The sequence below is a fragment of the Haliaeetus leucocephalus genome, unplaced genomic scaffold, assembly GCF_000737465.1.
Source record: "Haliaeetus leucocephalus isolate CR32 unplaced genomic scaffold, Haliaeetus_leucocephalus-4.0 Scaffold228, whole genome shotgun sequence".
Taxonomy (NCBI): domain Eukaryota; kingdom Metazoa; phylum Chordata; class Aves; order Accipitriformes; family Accipitridae; genus Haliaeetus; species Haliaeetus leucocephalus.
Window position 1 is genome coordinate 17,422,434 of NW_010972664.1, and position 20,180 is coordinate 17,442,613.

At 39.0% G+C, this 20,180-nt stretch overlaps 1 protein-coding gene across 1 annotated transcript in view; it reads right to left on the bottom strand.

Moving 5' to 3' along the window:
* The window catches only part of NME7 (NME/NM23 family member 7), a 90,684-nt gene that overhangs the window by 70,386 nt on the left and 118 nt on the right, over window positions 1-20,180 (bottom strand). The window contains exon 2 of the mRNA XM_010567384.1: window positions 2,634-2,741. Within this exon, the coding sequence (XP_010565686.1) occupies window positions 2,634-2,741 (108 nt within the window). The remainder of the gene's footprint in view (window positions 1-2,633; window positions 2,742-20,180) is intronic.

The window sequence follows — 20,180 nt, forward strand, 5'->3', positions numbered from 1 at the left end:
CCCCAAAGATGGGGGGGGGGGGGGGGGGATTAAGAGCATACTCCTCCATGTTCTGAAATTCTCTTCTGTTAGAAGCCTAGAAGAATTGTAAGTTTTTCCAGAATAGCCAAAACTTTGCTGATCAGAGAATATAAACTATTTTGATACTTCCTTCTGCTGAGGCAGGATTATAAGGAAGAATCCTTCTATGCTGAAATGTCTTTAGCCCCTCATATGTGCTCCTACTAAGTGTCCTCTATTCAAGTGCGGTAGGGAATGAAATGACAACATGCTGAAAAAAAAAAAAAAAAATCACTTGAATTCAGCTATTTGGTTTTTTTCCTGGACTTTGCCAGGAAGCGTATTAACTGTCTTGATCATATTCAAATTCTTCAATATCTTGACTAAAAATCTGAACATTTCCTTGGTTATTTCACTAGCAGTTGCTAGAAAGGCACCAAGCTGTTTCTCTCTTCTCAAGCAGAAGATAAAGGTGGGGGGTAGGCATCTACCTGTGTTAAAGAATTCTTGTTTAGAATGGAATTTTGGATCTGTTTAAAAGACCTTTTTATAAAGTGAATGATAAGCCACAGCAGAAGAAATGTAAGACTGTTTGGACTGTTCCCCTCCTGCCCATGTACAGGTAGAAGTAAATTACCCAAAACAAAATAGTTCTCTGGTAAGAATCTGTCCTTTTTAAAGATTTCTTCTCTCTTTTTAGGAAATCTCCTGTAGAAAGAAAAGTTGTTCAGGCTTTAAGAATTCCCCATGAGAATTATTAACTATAGAAAATTCAGAGAATGGGCATCTCTTTGTCAAGAGATCCAGTCTGATCATAAGAGCTGCTTGCTGTCCTTGGACAAAAACCTATGTTGTCTTCTTCCAGCCGCAAAGCAAGCTGGAAACTTGTCTCATTATTCCCGCTGCCATTTTTCTTAACAGGAACAAAGACATGAAGGACTGGGAAAGAAAAGGAGAGCTGAGGACTTCACATAACACAAGCCTTCAACAGCTCTGCTCCACCCTCAGCTGAGGTGTGTGATAAAGGAGAACTATTGTCAGGGAGGTGGGAAAGGGAATGAAACATCTTTCTCACAAGCAGGGAGAAGCTGGCTTATATCCATTACCTCCCTTCTCCTCAAATACATTAGAGGTAAGAGCAAGCTGTCATCTCCTCGGGAAGGTACCAAAAGATGCAGAAGAATTAGGCGGTAATAAAGAAAGAAGCACCAAATTCTATAGAAATTAAAAAAAAAAAAATCCAGAAGAGAATTCTATATTTAATCTCTGTCCACAAACTCAGCCCCAATAGTGATATTCTTTCTAGAGGTGTTACATGCATTTTTGCTTTTCTTAACTCGTGTCCTGATCACACGCAGTCCATATACACTCATGACTGTGTACACACCATACTATCTTAACCTAAGAGCACACTAGCAAAATGCATTAGTCTACCAAACCATAGGTATTTGATGCTGAATGCATTAAGAAACTCAGGAACACCTTGAAAGCTCTTGGTTTTGAGACGTCTAGGTGAAATGAACAACGGTTTTGCCAGCCTACACATGGTTGTGTAGGAAGATTATTACAGCTCCTGACTGATTAGCTAAACTGTCTCTGGGAAATAAAAAAATAAAATTCATCACATTTTGACAACTGTGCACACACAGACATCATACAAAGAGCTAACTTAAAGGGACAACATCATGACAGAGTTTGTTTAAAAAGACTATCAGTAAAAAGTGCAAAGTGCATCTCCTCACACAGGTAGGTACCAGGGTTTCAGTGAGCAGTAGTTTGGGTAAGAAAAGGCAGATTCCACTAGCTTTCTTATTTCTGCATTTGATATTTATAGCAGGAAAACTAAAATTTGATAATGAAACTACTAAGCGTGAATATCCAAATCTAGGCTATTCTCAGACACTTAGGTCTCATTAAAAACCAGAAAAGACTAGTCCAAAACATTCACTAATTCCTAAAAGGAAGCACAAAGTATTGGTTCGTTTATTAGGATTATCTTTACAGTACATATTACATTTTTATACATATGCCTCCTACTGCAAAATGCTTGTTTTAACCTGCTATGAATAAACAATGGGGATTAGTTGTATGAACCACAAGTCAGAAAGATCTGTGCAAGCACCACTGATGGAAAAATTTAGATTCTACTGTTTGAAACATCCTTCCTTTCATTAAAAGCCAATTAAGAGCAATTTACCATTTCCTCTACTTTGATAAGACTCCTTTTTTACTCTTCAGAGGCTTCTGGAATTCCTGCTGAAGCTTATTCCCCTGTTTGGAATCAGCTTCAATTTATGTTTCTCAAGCAGTAGGTCAGTGTTGCTGAGTTTCACTTCTGAAACCCAAGTAAACGTTGAATGAAAACAAATTTGTGAAAAAGCATCTCTCCACACCAAAGCAAGCTTTAAGAAAAAAAAAACCAAAAACCATAAATGTGGAAGCTCTTCCACATGCTTCACTGTGAACTTGTATTTTTGCTTTTCTTTTAGTTTTAGAAACAGAGCAAGATATGTCTTAAATTACATTTTCCTTACCTGCAAAATTAACAGGCATAGGCAGTGGCTTGCCATTCTACAAACTGTTTAATTGGATATTACACTTATGACAACAGATTTTTTTTCTTTTATTCTTACCATTTCAACTGATCCATCTTTTGGATAATACAGAAGTTCATAACGCCGAAAGAGTGAAGCATTTGGGTCATACCATTCAGCAGTGAAAGCAAATCTGTCATCGTGACTCTTGAAAGAGAAAAGAGGGGAAAAGGACTATTACAGAAAGCATACATGGTTTATATGTAAAAACACACAAATAAAAAAATTCCTTGCATTTGTTATCAGAAGAGTAAAAAAATCACTAGTAAATGCACTTGTACACTCTGCATATCATCTTCTGCTTACCAGAGCTGGTGACATCTTTTCACTTGTTAGCTATCATCTTTTAAGTATGATGGAAACAGCATGACAGTTTTCCAGGCAATCTTAAAACTTATTCTGATTTCATCAGTCATGAAATGTGGACTGTTGTAGAAGTTGTTGTTAGACTTCTCAACTTTGTGAAAATATTTGATTTATTTTCATTTGTTAAAAATGTGTTTGCTCACAACTAAATTATACAATCTTAACACATTTTCTACACATCCTACAAGAAAACACTTTCCTCTTCCTGAGCAGTCATATCTGAACTCCTGTTGATGATGAGATAAACATATTCATATATGTTAAGGATATTAGTTTGATTCACTACTTAACTTCCTGAAATTTACATACAGCATTAATAGCCCAATCTCATTTACAACTCATTTTCTGCCCCTAAGGAGTGTGACAAGAAAGCTAGACTGCAATAATTCTAAAACTAGCTACATGTGTAGCTTCTCTCCACTCCTCATCCTTCAGAGGATAACATCCTACAGAAAAGTAAGCACAAAGGTGATGCAATGCATGTCATGATGACATGCAGCTCTAACACCTCTTAGCGGTATATGTTTGTTAGCTACTGATGCTGCAATATCAGTTATTTGATAGCTGTTAGACAGAGCTCTAAACTTTTATTTTCCACACCTCCTCTAAATCTGATTGCTACTCCTGAGGGTAAGCATGGTCTTGTCACAGGCTTCCACTTCTTTACATGTATCTGTACTCTTCTTATACATCTTAAACAATTAGGTACCACTGGGAGTTCAAGCTGAAGCCACATAGGCCTTTTTAGTCCTTCAGATTTTAGAAAACAGCAGCATTTCAGTTGTTTCAAAGACTGCTCAATAAGCAACAGGACAGAGAGTTCCCATGGGGTTTCATGACTGTTCTGGAACACCAGCAGGAAAAGAATCATAATCATTTTCCTAGTGAGTGCAAGCCTATAGACATACACACATGTAAAAAAACCATTAAACCAAACCAAACAAAAAAAAAAGAAAAAAAAAGAAAAAAAAAAAAAAAGAAAAAAAACAAAACAACAACAGTGATCTTGCTTTTGTTGTCAATGCATTTTTTTCTTTAAGCATCTTCAGCTTAAAACTGACTTAGGACTAAGTGCTTTTGCAGGTTGAAGTCCTAGCACAAGCAGCAGCAGGAAAGAACGAGATAATGAAGAACAATTTCAGAATTTTACAACGTGATGAATACTTGTACCTGTTCACTTAACAGCATCGTGGCAAGTGCCCCACCCTCCTGTCAGCCCTTATGGTACCCCTACACTACAAAACAAAGATACGATTGTATCACAGCAGCACAGTGCTCTGTGAAGGACGCAAAGCTTTAATTTCTAACTGTAGAAGTCTGTACAGCACTGAAAGCCTTATTTACATGAGCTACTTTAAGTTCTGTGTTATCTCTACACTGCACACTGCAGCCTTTGACAATGCTTTAACTCGTGTTTTAGGAGCAGCATCCAGCACAAAAACTCCCTAGGGACTTAGCCAGGTTTATGGCCCTTACTTAAGCCAGAATATGCTTGTGTCTTCATTGCTACTGCCGTTATTCTGGAGACATGTAAGCCAGAACAAACTCTTTCTTATGTCAAAACTCACACCTTAATTTTCCTATATAGGCATGTCACTGGCAGTAAGCAATAATAAGCATTCACAGACAATAATAAATGACTGATTTCAGCCTTCATCTTAAACACACTCATACTGCTGGAATACAAGACGAAACATTTGATCGATTAATTTGACCATCATCTTGTCAAGGATGGATGTTACAAAGAAGCAGTTCTCTACCAAAGTGGTTGTCTAAAAAGAAAAAACAGTCCTGTTTCTAGAGTATTACCTCTAGAAGTTGACTAGTGACGTATGAAATAAAAAAAGATGTACCATCCTTAATCAATGCCTCCTCATAACATGAAAACATATATAATTGCATTACTTTGTGCTATGTATTTCATACTATAGCATCACTTTCAAATATATTTTCTAGGTAGCAGTTGGCAGAGAAGCTACTAATTTTCATTTAAGCAAAAATTCCAAAACTTCCAAATGCTTACTTGTCTTGGGGAAGTAGTGTATTTACGTGAACAAGCAAAGAAAACACCATTAGATTTTTCACTTAGTCACCAGTATCAGTCATCAGCACCTTCACGTTTACAGTGAGAAACTACATTGTGTGTCTTGTCTGGTGAGGAATTGGTCTGCTTTTTTTCCTTTAACACAACCTTGGTTTTAAGATCCACTTGAAATACATTTTATAAGATCTTACTCAATGTCTGAGCTATTCATGTTTGTTATTCAGCAAGCTCTGCTGGCCACTGCTTCTTATTCAGCTGAATGGCAGAAATGACCATTTTGTATCATCTTCTTTTAGCACTGTAAGCAAAGGCAAGGTAATAAATGCTACTTAGACTTGAAAAACAGTGCAGAGCTAACCCCCAAATACCAAGTAATGTTGTCAGTAAGCAGGAAAATTTGAATCAATTATTGTTTTGTATCTGGAAAATATGGAGAGCTAACAGTTTTCTAAGAGACCAAATCAAAAGTCTGTAAAGCTTCTCCTGGGCCATAACTAGAATTTCCTCTGCTTCATGGACATAAAATGATCACAATATTTCTAAATGCAGAGAACAATATCAGAAGAAAACTTAAGAGCTTGTGGGAAACACTGTACAAATAACTGGAAATTGATTATGTTTGTAAACAGGTAGATCATTTCAGAGGCACACACTGCAAAGTGAAGAAATACAATATTAAAAGCAAACTGAAGATCCTGCCAAACGAGTATAATGTAAAACACAGCAGGACTGCAACATTACTATTACAGAGTCATGCAAATAGTCTCAAAACAGATAGAAGACAATCCTGAATATAATCATGACACGGAGTAATGTGAACATATTCTGATGAGCCATTGCCAGGCATCCCTGTAAAACTGCCACTCCAAGTCATCAAAAACACCAACCAATTTAAAATAATAAGTTTTTAAAAGTGAGTACCCATTAAGCTCAATATACATGTTTTAAAATGAGAAATGAGGCTTTTATTTACTTATTTAATGCAGGAGTAGGATTCTGAAGGCAAAAACCACCCACAAAAACCTGTCCACTTCCCATCACGTATTGTAAGGATTGCAATAAAATTTGAAGTCTTCAAGCCCTGAAATTATCTTTCCTGAACATTTACTTTCAATCAATATACTGCTCAATCAACAGAACTGGTACGGCAAACAACTTTCTTACATACCCTTTCACTAGTGTGCCCTAGACTGCAATGTGGGAAGGAGTCTCAAAGATGAGAAAGTACTATGGGAGACATGCTAAGTTTCATCCTTGGCTTCTGTTCATCCTTCTAACAAAGGAAACTCAGAGAGAAAATAATTTTCCAGAGCAGAGTGATTAGAGACCAGTGATGACCTGTCAGGTGGTATCGTGTTCAATGCACCACACTGCTCTGGACCAGCATTGAGTCCTGAAATGGGAAGATTTCACAGCCCTTGACCAGAAAGCCCCAGCACTTCATTCCCCCGGGAAATGGCTGAAACACGTTAGTCACTAGTGAAATCACATCACTGTGAACAGCTCAAGTAATAACAAATCAAATGAATCTATAAATACATTATAACTCAGAAAATTCTTGCTTTGAAACATTAGTTTCCATTGATTTCTGTACTGTACCCTCATTAAAAACACACACTCTGCTCTCATGACTACACAATTAACCAAGCAATACCTAATGGGGGAGAAATAATTTTTCATAACTTTTCATATCAGTGGAAAAATTACCAGCATTAAAAAACCCAGCAGTGACTGGCACTTTATATTTACATACTGACACTTTTAGAGTAGATGTCCTTAGCTCAATTTTTACAGTCCCTTTCCATGGTAAAATCTAGGGCCACTGAAATCAGTGACGTCAAGAGTTCATGTACTGTGAATATGGAAAGAATAATCTTTTTCTTTCTTCCTCCTTTTACAAGCTGCACGGAAAAACATTTGGATGCATGTGTAGGTTTTGCTAGCTTACGCTTTTTTGTTTATCTTAGTATGTGTGAATATGCAGTAGGATGGCTCTGTGCACAAGAAACATTTATGGAAGTACAGCTGAATTAAAAAAATTAAATTTTGTACTTAGTTCTGGAAGTGATGGGGGAAGCAGTCATTCTTAGCTAGCATGGGACTAAGTTCTAGAACCTAAATCCAAGCATTTACTAAAGAACTGTGCTCACAAAAACCTCTGCTGCGGAGGGAGGCAGTTTGTTTGCAACATAGCTGCCAAGGAAGCTCATAACCAGAAAGCAGAATGCTTAGCAAGCTGGACAGAAAATGATCTCTTGTCCTGTAAACCTTTGAGACTTCCAAAGGGTCTCTGTTCTGCAGTAAAACAAAAGCAGAACTTCCAAAGGTTTTCATGAGAAGTAACAGTGGTAGAACAGGAGCTCAGGGACTAAGGAACTTGCATGGGAAGGTGAAGAAACAATTTTATCCTTCTGGTCTGAACCATGCAGAACATAATCTGGATTTGGTTTTCCCAGCTTCAAGATGCCTCCTGACTGCCACACTTATTTTACTATAGTAAACTTGAAATTTCATCCTAGAGTTTCTCCTACAATGGAGTACACAGGGAATCAGGAGCTATGGATTTTTTTTTCTGCTGCTCATATGCATTCTCAGACTTATCACAGTCTAATGGAAGGGCAATTTAGATGATTCTGCCCACTATTATATGGGCAACATAGTTTTACTGAGATCCTGCCTTTCGTATGACTTTCTTTTTTCCATTATACAGATAATTCTGTCCCATCTCTGTGATCTGTAATTGACTGGAAACAGCAACCTTGCTTAAACTAGTTATCAGCCTGCAACGTATCATAACCCTTTCAGCTTACTATTCAAAACTTCACATGAAGTGGTATCAAAATATTTTTTAAAATTAGAAAAGCCCTGAGGTATCTAGAAAGTGCATCTTTACATGCTATTAGCAATCTGGTCTCTATGAGGCTTATACATGCTATTAGGAACTTCAACATGCACACAGGGTGTTGCCTGCGTATTTACAAGTTTCAGAGTCACGAAGAGTACTGCTACATTTTAAGTGGGCAGCTTCATGTCTGCTGCTCCTTCGATTTTCTCTGTGACTCAGTGACTCTGAAATCAGACCAGAGAGAAAAAGAATCAAAGGACCTGAATCAACTCCCAGTGAAGCAATAAAAAGACTGCACAAACCTCAGTAAAGGCTGAACCCGAGGCAAAAGGATCCATCTTGATATCTGTATTCTATATTTTGTAAAACTCTGTGCTGTCACAGGGAAAACCTGCAGTCAAGCACTGATCTTAAGAATCAAGCTGTTTCTATGAAAAGTACTGGGAACAGGATGGACCAGCAGACAGGAACTATTCTCACATGAATGGGTATTTCTCCTAATACACACACACAAACAAAATTTCTGGAAAGATTGCCCTGCCACTTCCTAAACATCTGGCAATAATTTTAAGAGAAACATTTCTTTCACAACCTGCCCCCCCCCCCTCCCCAAACCAGGTTGGTGGCACTCAAAAATACTTTGGCAGAACAAGAATATTTTTATAAAAAATGAGATGGTATCAAAGGACAAGGACACAAATTATTTTAAAACTTCTCAGGTGAAGGTATCATGAGGCTGACTGACTCCAACATCAGGTAGTTTGCTTATGCATTAACAAGTACTTACCTTATGCTCTTAGAAAAAAAAGAGAAAAAAAATCACAAATGTATGCAAGTTTGCCAACCACTCTCTTTGGCAAAAAATATAATTTGTTGAAATGGCCAGTCAATAGGTATCTTTCTCCTTGTAGGTTCTACAAAAAAATAACTATTGCTGTATGCGTTGGTGCATTCCTTAGACAGACATTGGCCTCATGTTCTTCAGACAGTGGGCTGAAGTGGAGAACCTGACCAGCTGCCTTCATCAAGAACGTTATTCTCAGAAGCAGGTCCAGAATAAGTCCTGTTATGAATTATTTGAAACAGTTCCTCAAAGCTCATAAATCACCGATCACTCATCTTCCAGACCAATCACCACTTCAGATTTACCTCTACTTCCTAGTCCTGAAAAGGACTTCAGCACAAATGAAAAGAAAGTCACTGATGAACTCCTAATCTGAGGAGCAAGAGTCACGAATTTCAGCCGAATCCATCTCCACCTTCCTCAAAGGCAGCTACTCACAGTCTTATACTCCCCCAGCAGGCCACAGATACAAGCGTTGTCACAGTACCACCGGCTTTCTTAAGAGCCCCAGAAATACTTTGATTGCTTTAAATGGTTCACTTACTAGCTTTCCTGTTCTCCCATTCTACCATCCAGCTAGCTTTGCTTTATTTTTCACCTGAATGCTTTTAGGTGCATCTCTCTAGGGCCCTGCAGGCCTGGCAGTATGCCCAGCTTTCCAAGTAGCACCGAGTGCTCGCGAAGTCAGAACACCAGACAAAAACGTAACTTCAATTAGCTTTAAAGATGGTCTCAACCAGTGGGTTAGGAGTGCTTTTCTTTCATGTAAGGACATCTTAAATGTGACAGTCCCCTGCAGATAAATCTATACAGCTGAAAAAGGAAAAGCTTAAAAAACATTTAAAACAATTGGAATCTCTACAAAAATGTTACATAAAAAGTCAAGACATCAAATGGGACATGTCAAGCTCTTCATGGACTTCTGTGCAATCTCAGACAAGTCAAATTAACTTTTTGTGTGTCCTTTTCTCCAGCTGTAACAAAATCCTTATTCTGGGAGGGCTGGCTACTCTGGTCACTAGTAAACAAAAGCGATGCTTGTATTATAAAAGCTGTAAAGCAATTCTAGCTGATAAAAAACAGACAGCTTAACTTCCTCTTGCACAATCTATGCCTGGACTGCTACAGTGAGATGTGTCTGAGAGCAAAGGAACGGTTAGCAAAATGGATGGTGTCACTTCATCACAGTGCAAAGCACTTGCTTTTTCATCAAACATGTCTGTATTTGTAGTTTCCACACACTGTATGCCCTTCAGCCTGATAGAACAAAAAGGACAGTATGTTTACAATAGGCAACAATCTTAAGCAAATAAACTTCCAAACCACTATTCTCTGCCTTTATTTAGGACTACTTGTCATTACTGAATGACAAGTGCTTCTGCAAGCACAAGAAATAATGAGGCCTCGTTCTCTATACTCATGTTTCTCATCCCTGACTGTCTCGACCACAGCCTCTCTTCAGCTCAGGCATTTAATAAAGGCTCATACCCACCTGGATTCTCTGATGTCTAACTAGGGTTGAACTCACACTGAACTCTTTCTTTAAAGATGTCTTAAAGGGTTTCTTCCCCCTCCCCATTCTTGTGAAACCTGGAGGAACATCATTATCCCTCTGCCAAATCTGACTGAAATCTGCCAATAAATTTCAAACTTCCCAGGGGGAAAACTTAGTGGTCAGATACACACCAACAGACTGTGATCACACAAACTTTGGTTTTCTGGGGCAAACAGGCTAAAAGAAGCTGTATGAAAAATTATATTTGCACACCACAAGTAATTTTCCATCATCAATTATTCTTTAAAAGAAGAATCTCCATTTGTGAAAGAAAAGGAAAAGGAAAAGAAGCACAGAAGTAGCTAAGCTATTAAATGTTAGTGACAATTTTGCAAGACAGAAACAAGAGACTTCACACATACTGGTGGTATTTAACAAATAACATTCTGAGTGGCAGAAAGTGCTCTCATTTTCAGCATTGTAATGCATCTTAAATCCCGAAATGAATCCTCAGAAGTGCACGTTGTGTTATTCAACCCATCTTCTACCTTCACAGTTCCTGTAATACAGGATATTTTCCAGGCAAAACTTAAATCCACAACACTGTGAAGATAGAGTACTCAATTAGGTCTGTCTCTTAAAGCTAATTTTCCTCCTCCTCTTCTATTCATGTTTCTGACACGTGAGCTGGTATAATTTTTGGAACTCCAATTTTGCAGCTCCCTCGCTGCTGCTGGACATCCCACCACTTTCTTAACAGGCTTGTCTTTAGTCAAAAAGTAAAATCAAAAGATCACCTTTCAAATGAAGAAACATGGGGCAACTGCAATTTCCATGACAATGTCTTGACTACAGACGATTCTCAATCTAAACCTCATATTCAGAAGCTCACTGGTGAATTTTGTAACTGTCTCTTTTCATCCTTCCCTTGTAGAAAGCAATCCTGCCCATTGAAAATTTCATACAAATTCTAGACAACTATTTTAAACTAATTAAGTATTGGTTAAATTATTAAAATTCTTAATCATCTTTGGAAATCTATTAAGTGAGTCAAAATACTCAACTGCATTTACATCTACCTTCCTGCAAATAGGTGCTACATCCTTTAGATCCATGGTTATCTGACTCCCAATATTACTGGTACCTAGGCTTCTCAGATGCCTTTTGGACTATATATGTTCATATGGCTATTGCTGCCTGGACCATCTGTTGACAAGTAACATGGGGATACTTCTGTCTCTGTAGCACTAACCAAGTGAGTCTTCCTCTTCGATTGGGATCTCAGTTCAGTAAACCATCCCCATATGCACAGGGGTTGTGATGAACACAGCTCTATAAGGCTGAAGGCCCCAGATTTTCTTCTCAGATTTAGGAATCTGCAATCCCACCTCACATCAGCAAAACTATCTTGCCATTCTGTCAATTTACTAAGCAAGAAATCTTTTACTACTAGATTATGTAAATTCTGTAAGCTTCCTATGAAGCGCGTAGGCATGATTAGTGTAACCTATTCTTTTTTTTCCTGGTCTCTCATATAAGAGAATCAAGAATTCAAATCCTCAACCATTAACTCCAATCCTCTGCAATTACATGTTATAGTTAAGTACTTTGTTACAGGATTCATGTTATTTTTGTAATTGTGGAACACAATTTCTCTAAAACACATGAAGGATGCCGTACTGCTATTCACTGCTCTGTGAAGACAGGTATACCTTTAGAAGACCAGCTAAACCTTGTCTTTAGGGGAATATGTCCCCATTTAATGCATGTTTATGAAGCTGCAGATCTAAGTTATACTATTGTACTCTTAACTACATGATCACACGTAATTCCTCTAAGAGTAGTCAGTAGTGCTCTGCATATGTCTATCTGCCTCCACTAACTCAAGAATAGTCTGACAGTGATTTTAGCGAAAGCAGAGCTGTTCCTTGACTCAGAACAACATTTATAACACAAGTCATCTCACATAATTACATTTGAGCATAAAGTTTATTTGCACCTAATCAGTCAGTAGTGGCAGAACTAACGGGGCCATGGTCAGCTGCTGAATGCTGGGTGTCTGAACTATAAGGTTAGTGTCTGCATGTGATCCCAGAAAGGGGAACAGGGATACACATACAATGAGCTTGTGCATGTATATGTACCGGTGCACGTCCCATTACAAGATCCAACCTATATTGTACTTACAGGAAAAACATTTTTAACTTGGCCCAACATTAAAGTTGATGGCAATACTCAAAGGTAGTCTTCTTTTACAGAGACCATTTCTCTGGCAAATTTTCAGCTTTCAATTTCCAATCTTTTCAGAACTAAAGCTCTTCAGAGGAACACTGAATTTATTAATTTTTTTAATTAGGATTCTGAAATGTTTTCATTTTTTTTCCCCATGCATTCTTATTCAAGTCTGCCATTAAATTTTCAACCTCCAGTAGAATCTGTCTGGAAAATTTCAAGCAGAATGGTTAAAATTTCAGAAAGCTATGAGCAGCTGGAAGTAGAGGTTTGAAAGGAAACACCTACAAATCCTGAACCAAAGCTGTCAACAGCACTTCAAAGTAGTGTAATGCCTACAGCATCTTCAGATTATCTCGGCTCATAATAATCTTTTGAAAAGCATTTTTAACGAGAACCAGTTGGTTGCCTTGGAATCACAGCTAAGGCATAGAGGGTCCTTCAGCCTGCCGATACTGTGAGCATTAGCACCCAGGATTCTGTGTGAATGCTCTAAAGACCACACATGCTGCATCTGCCTTGAACAGTCAGAGTTTGTAACAGTCAAGTAACAATTTACAATCCTATGAAGTAGAGAAACAACTCTGCTGACACGTTTCTTATTCACTACTGTGGGGACTTAAAGCAAGCATTTTGTCTGCACTACTGTTTAACCAAATGTTGACATTAAAATACTGTTTTTTTCTCAGATTGTGTCAAATATTAATTGTAAGGTAGGTGGACTAAATCCAGATTTCAGCTAGCACAGATGTCGTGGTCATATAACCTTTATTCTGAAGTCAGACTAATGACAAGTTACATGTGAACAGAAGTTCTCATGATAAAAGCTGTTCAGCAACTTCCCATTAGTAAAGTTGTCAAAAATTAAAAAATTCTGTGGGGTAGAGGAAGCAAAGTATCATGTTCTTAAACTATACCAATCTTAATGGTCTTTTACAAGTTCATCTTATGAAGATTTGTTCTACGATTCAAGGATTGATTTCTCTCCCAGAGCATAGGACTTCTGTCATCACAGTTTTGAGCAGACTGTTACTCCCCAGAGATGCAAAGCTCTCTGCTGGATGCAGACAGTGACTAACAGATTCCAATCCTGCACACAGTTTTGGTCAAGTTGCTTAGTTCCACCTTCACAGCTGCCCCCTGCATTACTGCATTTGATGTTCAGCACTTTTTTTTTTAAAAGGAGGCTATACTTCCCACTTTATCCATTTGTAAAATGGGAACAATCATCATCATTCCTTTTACAGAAGGATAGCAAGATTTAACAGCTAAAATATCCATACTATTTAGGCACTGCAAATCCCCCTTGGTTTTGCTGAAAACATGGCAGAGGCAGCTCAGTTAGTTCATCCTCATTTTCTGCTTCTGCAGACCCTTCATTGCAGCACAGGAACCAGATACCTGTGGAAGAAGTCAGAAAGGGCTGCTAATGCTGCCCAGCCCACTGCCTCTGTAGTTGCCACCAGGAACCACTGCTAGTCCAGAATGTCAGTAGCTGCAAGGACTGGATCCAGACCACATCTCCCCTTGTCCTCCCCAGTGATTTGGGAATGTTCAGACTTAAAGGCCATGGTTCAGTTATCAAAAAGTGTACCATACCAGAGAACATCAGACAAGGCAAGGACAGCATTGCTCTTATGTAACTAGAAAATATATAGCATAATACAGTCCTGCTTCTAGACACTACAGTTATAGAAAAAATACATAGAAAGGATAAGAATAGGAGGTATACTAAGTTTAGTGAGGGATCATACTTAAACATTCATGTGGAAGAACAGGTACACAACCCCAGGCATGTATGCCCACATCTCCCCCTTTCCCATGTGTAGGCCTCTCTTATACGTGGCTCTCCTTCCAAGTGTCTCAGAATATTCTGCAGACAAAGTGTGATTTTTTTTTTTTTTTTTTTTTATAATTAAGGTAGTTAAAATTATTGAAAAATCCCATGCAAACAAAGAACATGCAACAGGCTCTCTGGAATACATCGCCAGAGAGTTCCACTTCTTTGCAAATGCAGGAGCACCCTCTGGTGCTCAAAGACAGGTTGAGCACCTTATTTAAACCTCGAGAATGAACTTCTGAGAGGATCAGTAAGAAGCCGTCTCTGTCACCAAGACAGTCAGGGGCTGGAGAACACGGCACACAAGATGAGGCTGGGAGAACTGAGCTTACTCAGCTTGGAGAAAAGAAGGCTGAGCGTGACCTTACTGCTGTCTACAACTATCTAACTGAAAGACACCAAAAAGACAGAGCTAGACTCTTCTCGAAGGAGCATAGTGATGGCAAAAAAATGCAAATGACACAAGTTGAAACATGGGACATTCCAGTTACATATTGGGGAAAAAAAAATTACCAAGGGGCTGGTCAAACACTAGCACAGGCTGCCCAGAGGAGGTGTGTATTCTCCATCTTCGGAGATGTTCAGGACTTGTCTGGTTGCAGCCCCGAGCAGCATGGTCTGGTTAGACCTATTTTGAGCAGGTCGGAGGTCCCTTCCAACCTAAATGATGATTCTATGATTCTTATTATAGCTTGGCATCTCCTTGCCCAAAAGTAATGTCCATCCTTCCAAGCTTCTTCAGAACCTACACAGATCTGTTGGGCTTATATATTAACAGAGGTCTAGACGTGCTTTCAAATAATTAAGAGCTCTGATGTAACATTCTTAAGTATAAATTTTATCCACATCAAATCTGCCTGGAACAATTCTCTAAATAACCACTGGCTCTGTCATCAAATCCTATTATTTTTTATTGCCAACTGAAAGGAAAATTTGTAACTTTTCTTTATTCTTGGCAATGGTTCACTGAGTAATTCCTGAATTTCTTCAGTTTTTGACAATATAAAAAAAAAAAAAACCATACAATTAGAACAGATGTGTCAAAGTCATTAAGAACCGTACCTACAACCTGAAGGATCCAGAGACAACTCTGGGTGATAAAGGGAGATTAATATTGAATTTATCATTAGGTAATGCTAGATAACTTTGACTATCATAACTGTCAACTATTTAAGCCACTCCATCAGAACAGCCATCAATGCATCTAAAATTACTTTTAGAGAGATGGCAATTTCTGCAAGCCAAGGCCAAGACTTGGCTAGAGTAGGAGGCAATTTATCCCATGGATTCTGAACGTGTCAACTTTATATTTGTAGGGTGGTATTTTATATAGCACATAATGTCATAAAGATGGCAGCATCAAACCCAAAATGAGCTCCTGGAATAAAGGAAAGTTATATTTCTTAGCAGTTTTCATTTGGCTGACAGAGGGCCAAAGATTCTGTTACTTTATCAGCTACATCTTCTGAAATGTACATAGCCTATCTGCTCAAGAAGTAAATTAGCAGTATTTGGAAACACTAGTTCAGGAAGAAACCATGTCATATTTTTGATGCTCATAGGAAGATTCACCATGCAATAAGCATTTAAAGGCTACCTGATAGCATTCTGCTTATTTTTTTCCTCACTCTGCATACACTGTTTTATTTTTCCCTGTGATGAAATGCTGCAAATGACAGTTAGCCGTTAAGTAAGGAAACTTGTCTTTGTGGTTGATTCTGTCATGCAAGCTTACAACTCAAAGGGTCAGGCCACTTTACGGCTGAAAAAAAAAATTAAAAAAAATAAACATAATCATCAGCTGGCACTCTAGTGAAACTGAGTCTTGTTTTAAGACCAAAGAAGCAAATCTTCTCAAGAATTAGGGAAGTGTCTTTGGGGGAGATTTTGCATCTTTTTCCTGGAAGAGTTAAAAACACCTTTTTGTTGTTGTTGTTTTAAATGGCAACTATTTTGCAAGAAAAAGTACATAAGTTGAAAATTATGAAAAGAAAAGTTATTTTATAAATGTGCACTTGTTCAGGGAAGTCCATTAGCAGGAAAGAGTTTTGTCTGTTTATATGATCAGCTCTGAACGACAGCTCTTCACCAAAGTTATCCCATTTTACCAGCTACTCCAGTATGGTTAAGATTACTGGTTCCCAAATGAAACTCCTGTAAACCAATGTATATTCCACAGCTGCCCCATGAGCTGTATTGCCTTTATAAAGTCTTCAGCTGAAAATCTGATCACACCTTGATATGCTGGACCAAGAGGAACCCAGGACTCACTGTTGTTAAGTTCTAGAAATGGCTGATTTGCTTCCTATTTTCTAAGATCCAGTTTCCAAAACATGAAATAAGTCTTTTCCACTAACCATGTGCTTCTACATCCACAAAATCAAAGCCAGATGGCATCATAGTAGACAAGTCACCTGGCATTTATGTGCCTCAATCTCTTTATAGGCAAGATGGAAACAGTATTTGTCTATCCTGCTGTTCAAAGAGTCTTTGTAATGTAGGCTGCAGTTGTCAGATGTGCAGGAGTAAGAATAATTGTTTTAAAGAGTGGAGGGAAAGGAAATCACCTAACTGCACCTATGTACAGCCTCTCCAAGTGCAACAAGGCTCTCTGTATCTGTGTGACATGCTGCTTTCTTACAGAGGCCACTGTTCTCTGGCAAATGCTGTACTCCTGTATCTGGAACACTTTCAAGTGTCAGAGTGCACCAAACTCAGTAAAAAGAAACTAATGTTGTTAAGATGGTGGTCTAATATGTCTCTGCATGTAATTACATGAAAGGCACCATTAAAGAATAATGCATTCCAACTGCCAAGAGAGACAGCACATCTCAGATGGAGATAAGCAAGTTTCCCCTTGGGAATTTGCTGCTCACCGTCTACGGCAGCCACGTGTCACACTGGTGCAATCAAGATGCCAGAATGCATTCGAGCTGATTTGAAATACTGTCATTTAATGACAATAAAACTGTTTTCTGATGATTAGCAGACCTTTAAGCCAAAGTGCTGTCACAGAAAGACAAATAACTGCAGGATATGTTGGAACATTTCTCCCCTTACCTTAGCTTCCACTATAGTTATGTGCCCAGTTTTACAATACACACAACTACTTCCAGTGTGCTGCCTCCATATGACTGAAGTACAGAGTCTAACACAAATACGCTCCAAACTGATTCCACTAGAAGTTATTACAATTTTCTTTCTGTTGTCAATCTATACAACTGACTGGAACCAACACAATACTAAAGGTTTGCCAAGCTTTCCAGCAGAAAATTAATTACTTTCAGAATATAATTAGGTTCCCAAGGCTAAAATCCAGCTTGTAGATCAATATTTGAATCCACCAGAAGGAGTCTTTTATTTTTTGATTCATTATTCCTGAGAAAAGATGTTTTGAAAATGTTTGAGATGGATCAGATGTGTACAGTTGTGGTGTCCAACAGCCACATAACTTATCTCTTTCCCAGGATGCTGTGTCCATACCTAACTGGGCAGCACACGTTCCCAAAAAACATCTATTTTCCCATCATCTTCCAGCTACCAAATTATTCTTACTGTATTTTAGGAAACTGGCAGGAGGAAGGGTACCTGAGTGGGAAAACTGGTGGCTTTGTAAGCATAAAAGAAACAAGCAGGACTCTGTAACCCTTGAAAGGCCAGAGAAAACCAGAAGAGAGAGAGGTCCCAGGGCACTGCAGAAGTGCAACAGAGACAGTCAACCTAACCGCAGTCTTTGGGAAGATAATGGAACAAATTATTATGCATTCAGTTGTTGAGCATCTAAGAAGAGAATATGATAATAAAAAGCAGATAATGTGAATTTGTCAAGAACAAATCTTTTTCTGACACAGTGAGCAATGGAGAAGCCACAGATGTGACAAACTTAGCTTTGATTGGGCTTTTAATCTAAGTCACCTGAGAGTCTGACAAGCTGAGTAGGGACTTATGGCCTAAATTGAAGAGCAGTTATGACTACTATATGAAGAAGTAATTAGTAATACTTCTCTTGCAAACTGGGAGTCAAATGAGGTTCCACAATGATCTGCCATTCACCTAGCTTTATTTCATATTTTCATTATTACACTGACAATGAAACAGAGAAACTGCACTTTCAGAATCTGGGCTGATAACTAAGGTGGGAAAGATTGCAAGCAGTTTACTAAACAGAAGCAGAACTCAAAATGATGATCTGAAAATTCTATAGACAGACACGAAGTACTACAATGATGATCAAGAAAATAAATTGAAATACAAGGGGAAAAACTAGGCAGACAACAAAAACACGGGAAAAAAAGTTACAGTGGGTTGCATTTAGAGAGTGGGAGTGTAATGAGGTACAGCTGGGAAAAAAAGGATGGCAAACTTGGCACTATGAAGATCTAAGACATGAGAAACAAGTATTTCGCTCTGTTCAGCAGCAGTGAAACACACAGCAAAAAATGTACAGATTAAAGACCCCATTTAGAGAAAACTGCAGACAGTGGAAAAAAAATCTAAAGTTTAAAAACACAAGACCAGTAGGAAAATAATAAAGAACAAAATTTGTTTAGCAGAGAATAATGTGTAAGAAGGAAAGGGTGAAGTTATAATCTTCAAGTTCTTCTCCATGTAAAAGACAAAAATGGAATATCTTTATACCCACCAAGGATAGAACAAGTAATCACTGGCATAATTTGCAGCATGGAATATATTAGGAAAAAAACTCAGTGAACTATAAAAGTCATCATGTAGTGGAATTACGTCAACAGATCATGCAGTTCCTATCACCATAGGCTTTTCAAAACAAATTAAACAAATTCACCGTGAAATGTCTTGTCAGAGGTTGCTGTAAGATTTGACACCGCTTTAATGAATCAGCTAACTTGGTGTCACCTCGGAAATAAAGGGAGGTTAAAAACACATTACACTCATAGTGACAGTCAACTACAACTAAGTGAACATTTTACCTAAGTGACACGTGTGTGAAGTCACAAAGCAGAACTTCTGCCGACTGAGTAAATTCAACATGGGAATTGAAAATTACAATTTTGCCTGGATTAAACAAAAGACCTGTAACGCCTGTATTTGAAAATGAACCGTGGCATTCCTACTTAAGCAGCAAATGCTGATCTTGAGTTTGTGTTCCACAAGCAAGGTGTAAACAAAGCCGCTACACAGGCCGGAGGAGCTGGGGCGAATCTGGGCTGCTTGCAGCAGGTATTTAAAGCTGCGCACACTAGCAGGTGCATCCACCAGGCTCTTACACGTATCTTGCGTATGTGTTTGAGTACAAAATTCAAAGTTGTTGGGTTTTAATCAGCTTTGAAACACTGGTTTTTGCATACCATCTTCGGCAAAGGGGACTCACGTCAGTTGTGTTAGTTTTCATTAGTGATGACATCCTGTCATCTTCCTTGCATTACTAAACAGATCTGGTTCAAGAACAGGCTGTTGCACCTGAAACGTATTGCCTTCTTAAAATTCACCAGCTGCCTTCCCACTGGGTCCCTCATGAGTTTCCGAACTAGCTTATTCCTAATTCAGGGCGGCTCGGACGCGCAAACGGCTTTCCAGTTGGGCATCAACGAGGCCTAACAGCACTTTAAAATTACCCGCTCACCGCGCCTCGCAAGATCCCTCAGAAAAGAGCGAGGCAGGGCCAAGGGCAAACTTCCAGCCAGGACAAACCTCACCGGCGCCCACCGGCCCGGCCAGCGGGGGACAGCGGCGGCACCTCCCCGCCCCGCTCACGCCGCCTGCGCGCCGGGGAGCCCTGAGGGGAGCGCTGAGGGGAGCCCTGAGGGGAGCCCTGGGCGGGCCCCGCGGCCGTTATTCCGGCACCTCGACACCACCTGCCGCGGGACTGAGCTTCGCCCTGCGGAAGGGGACCGGCATGACGGATCGGAGCTGCCGCCGCTGGCCCCCAGCCCCGCTCGTCCCG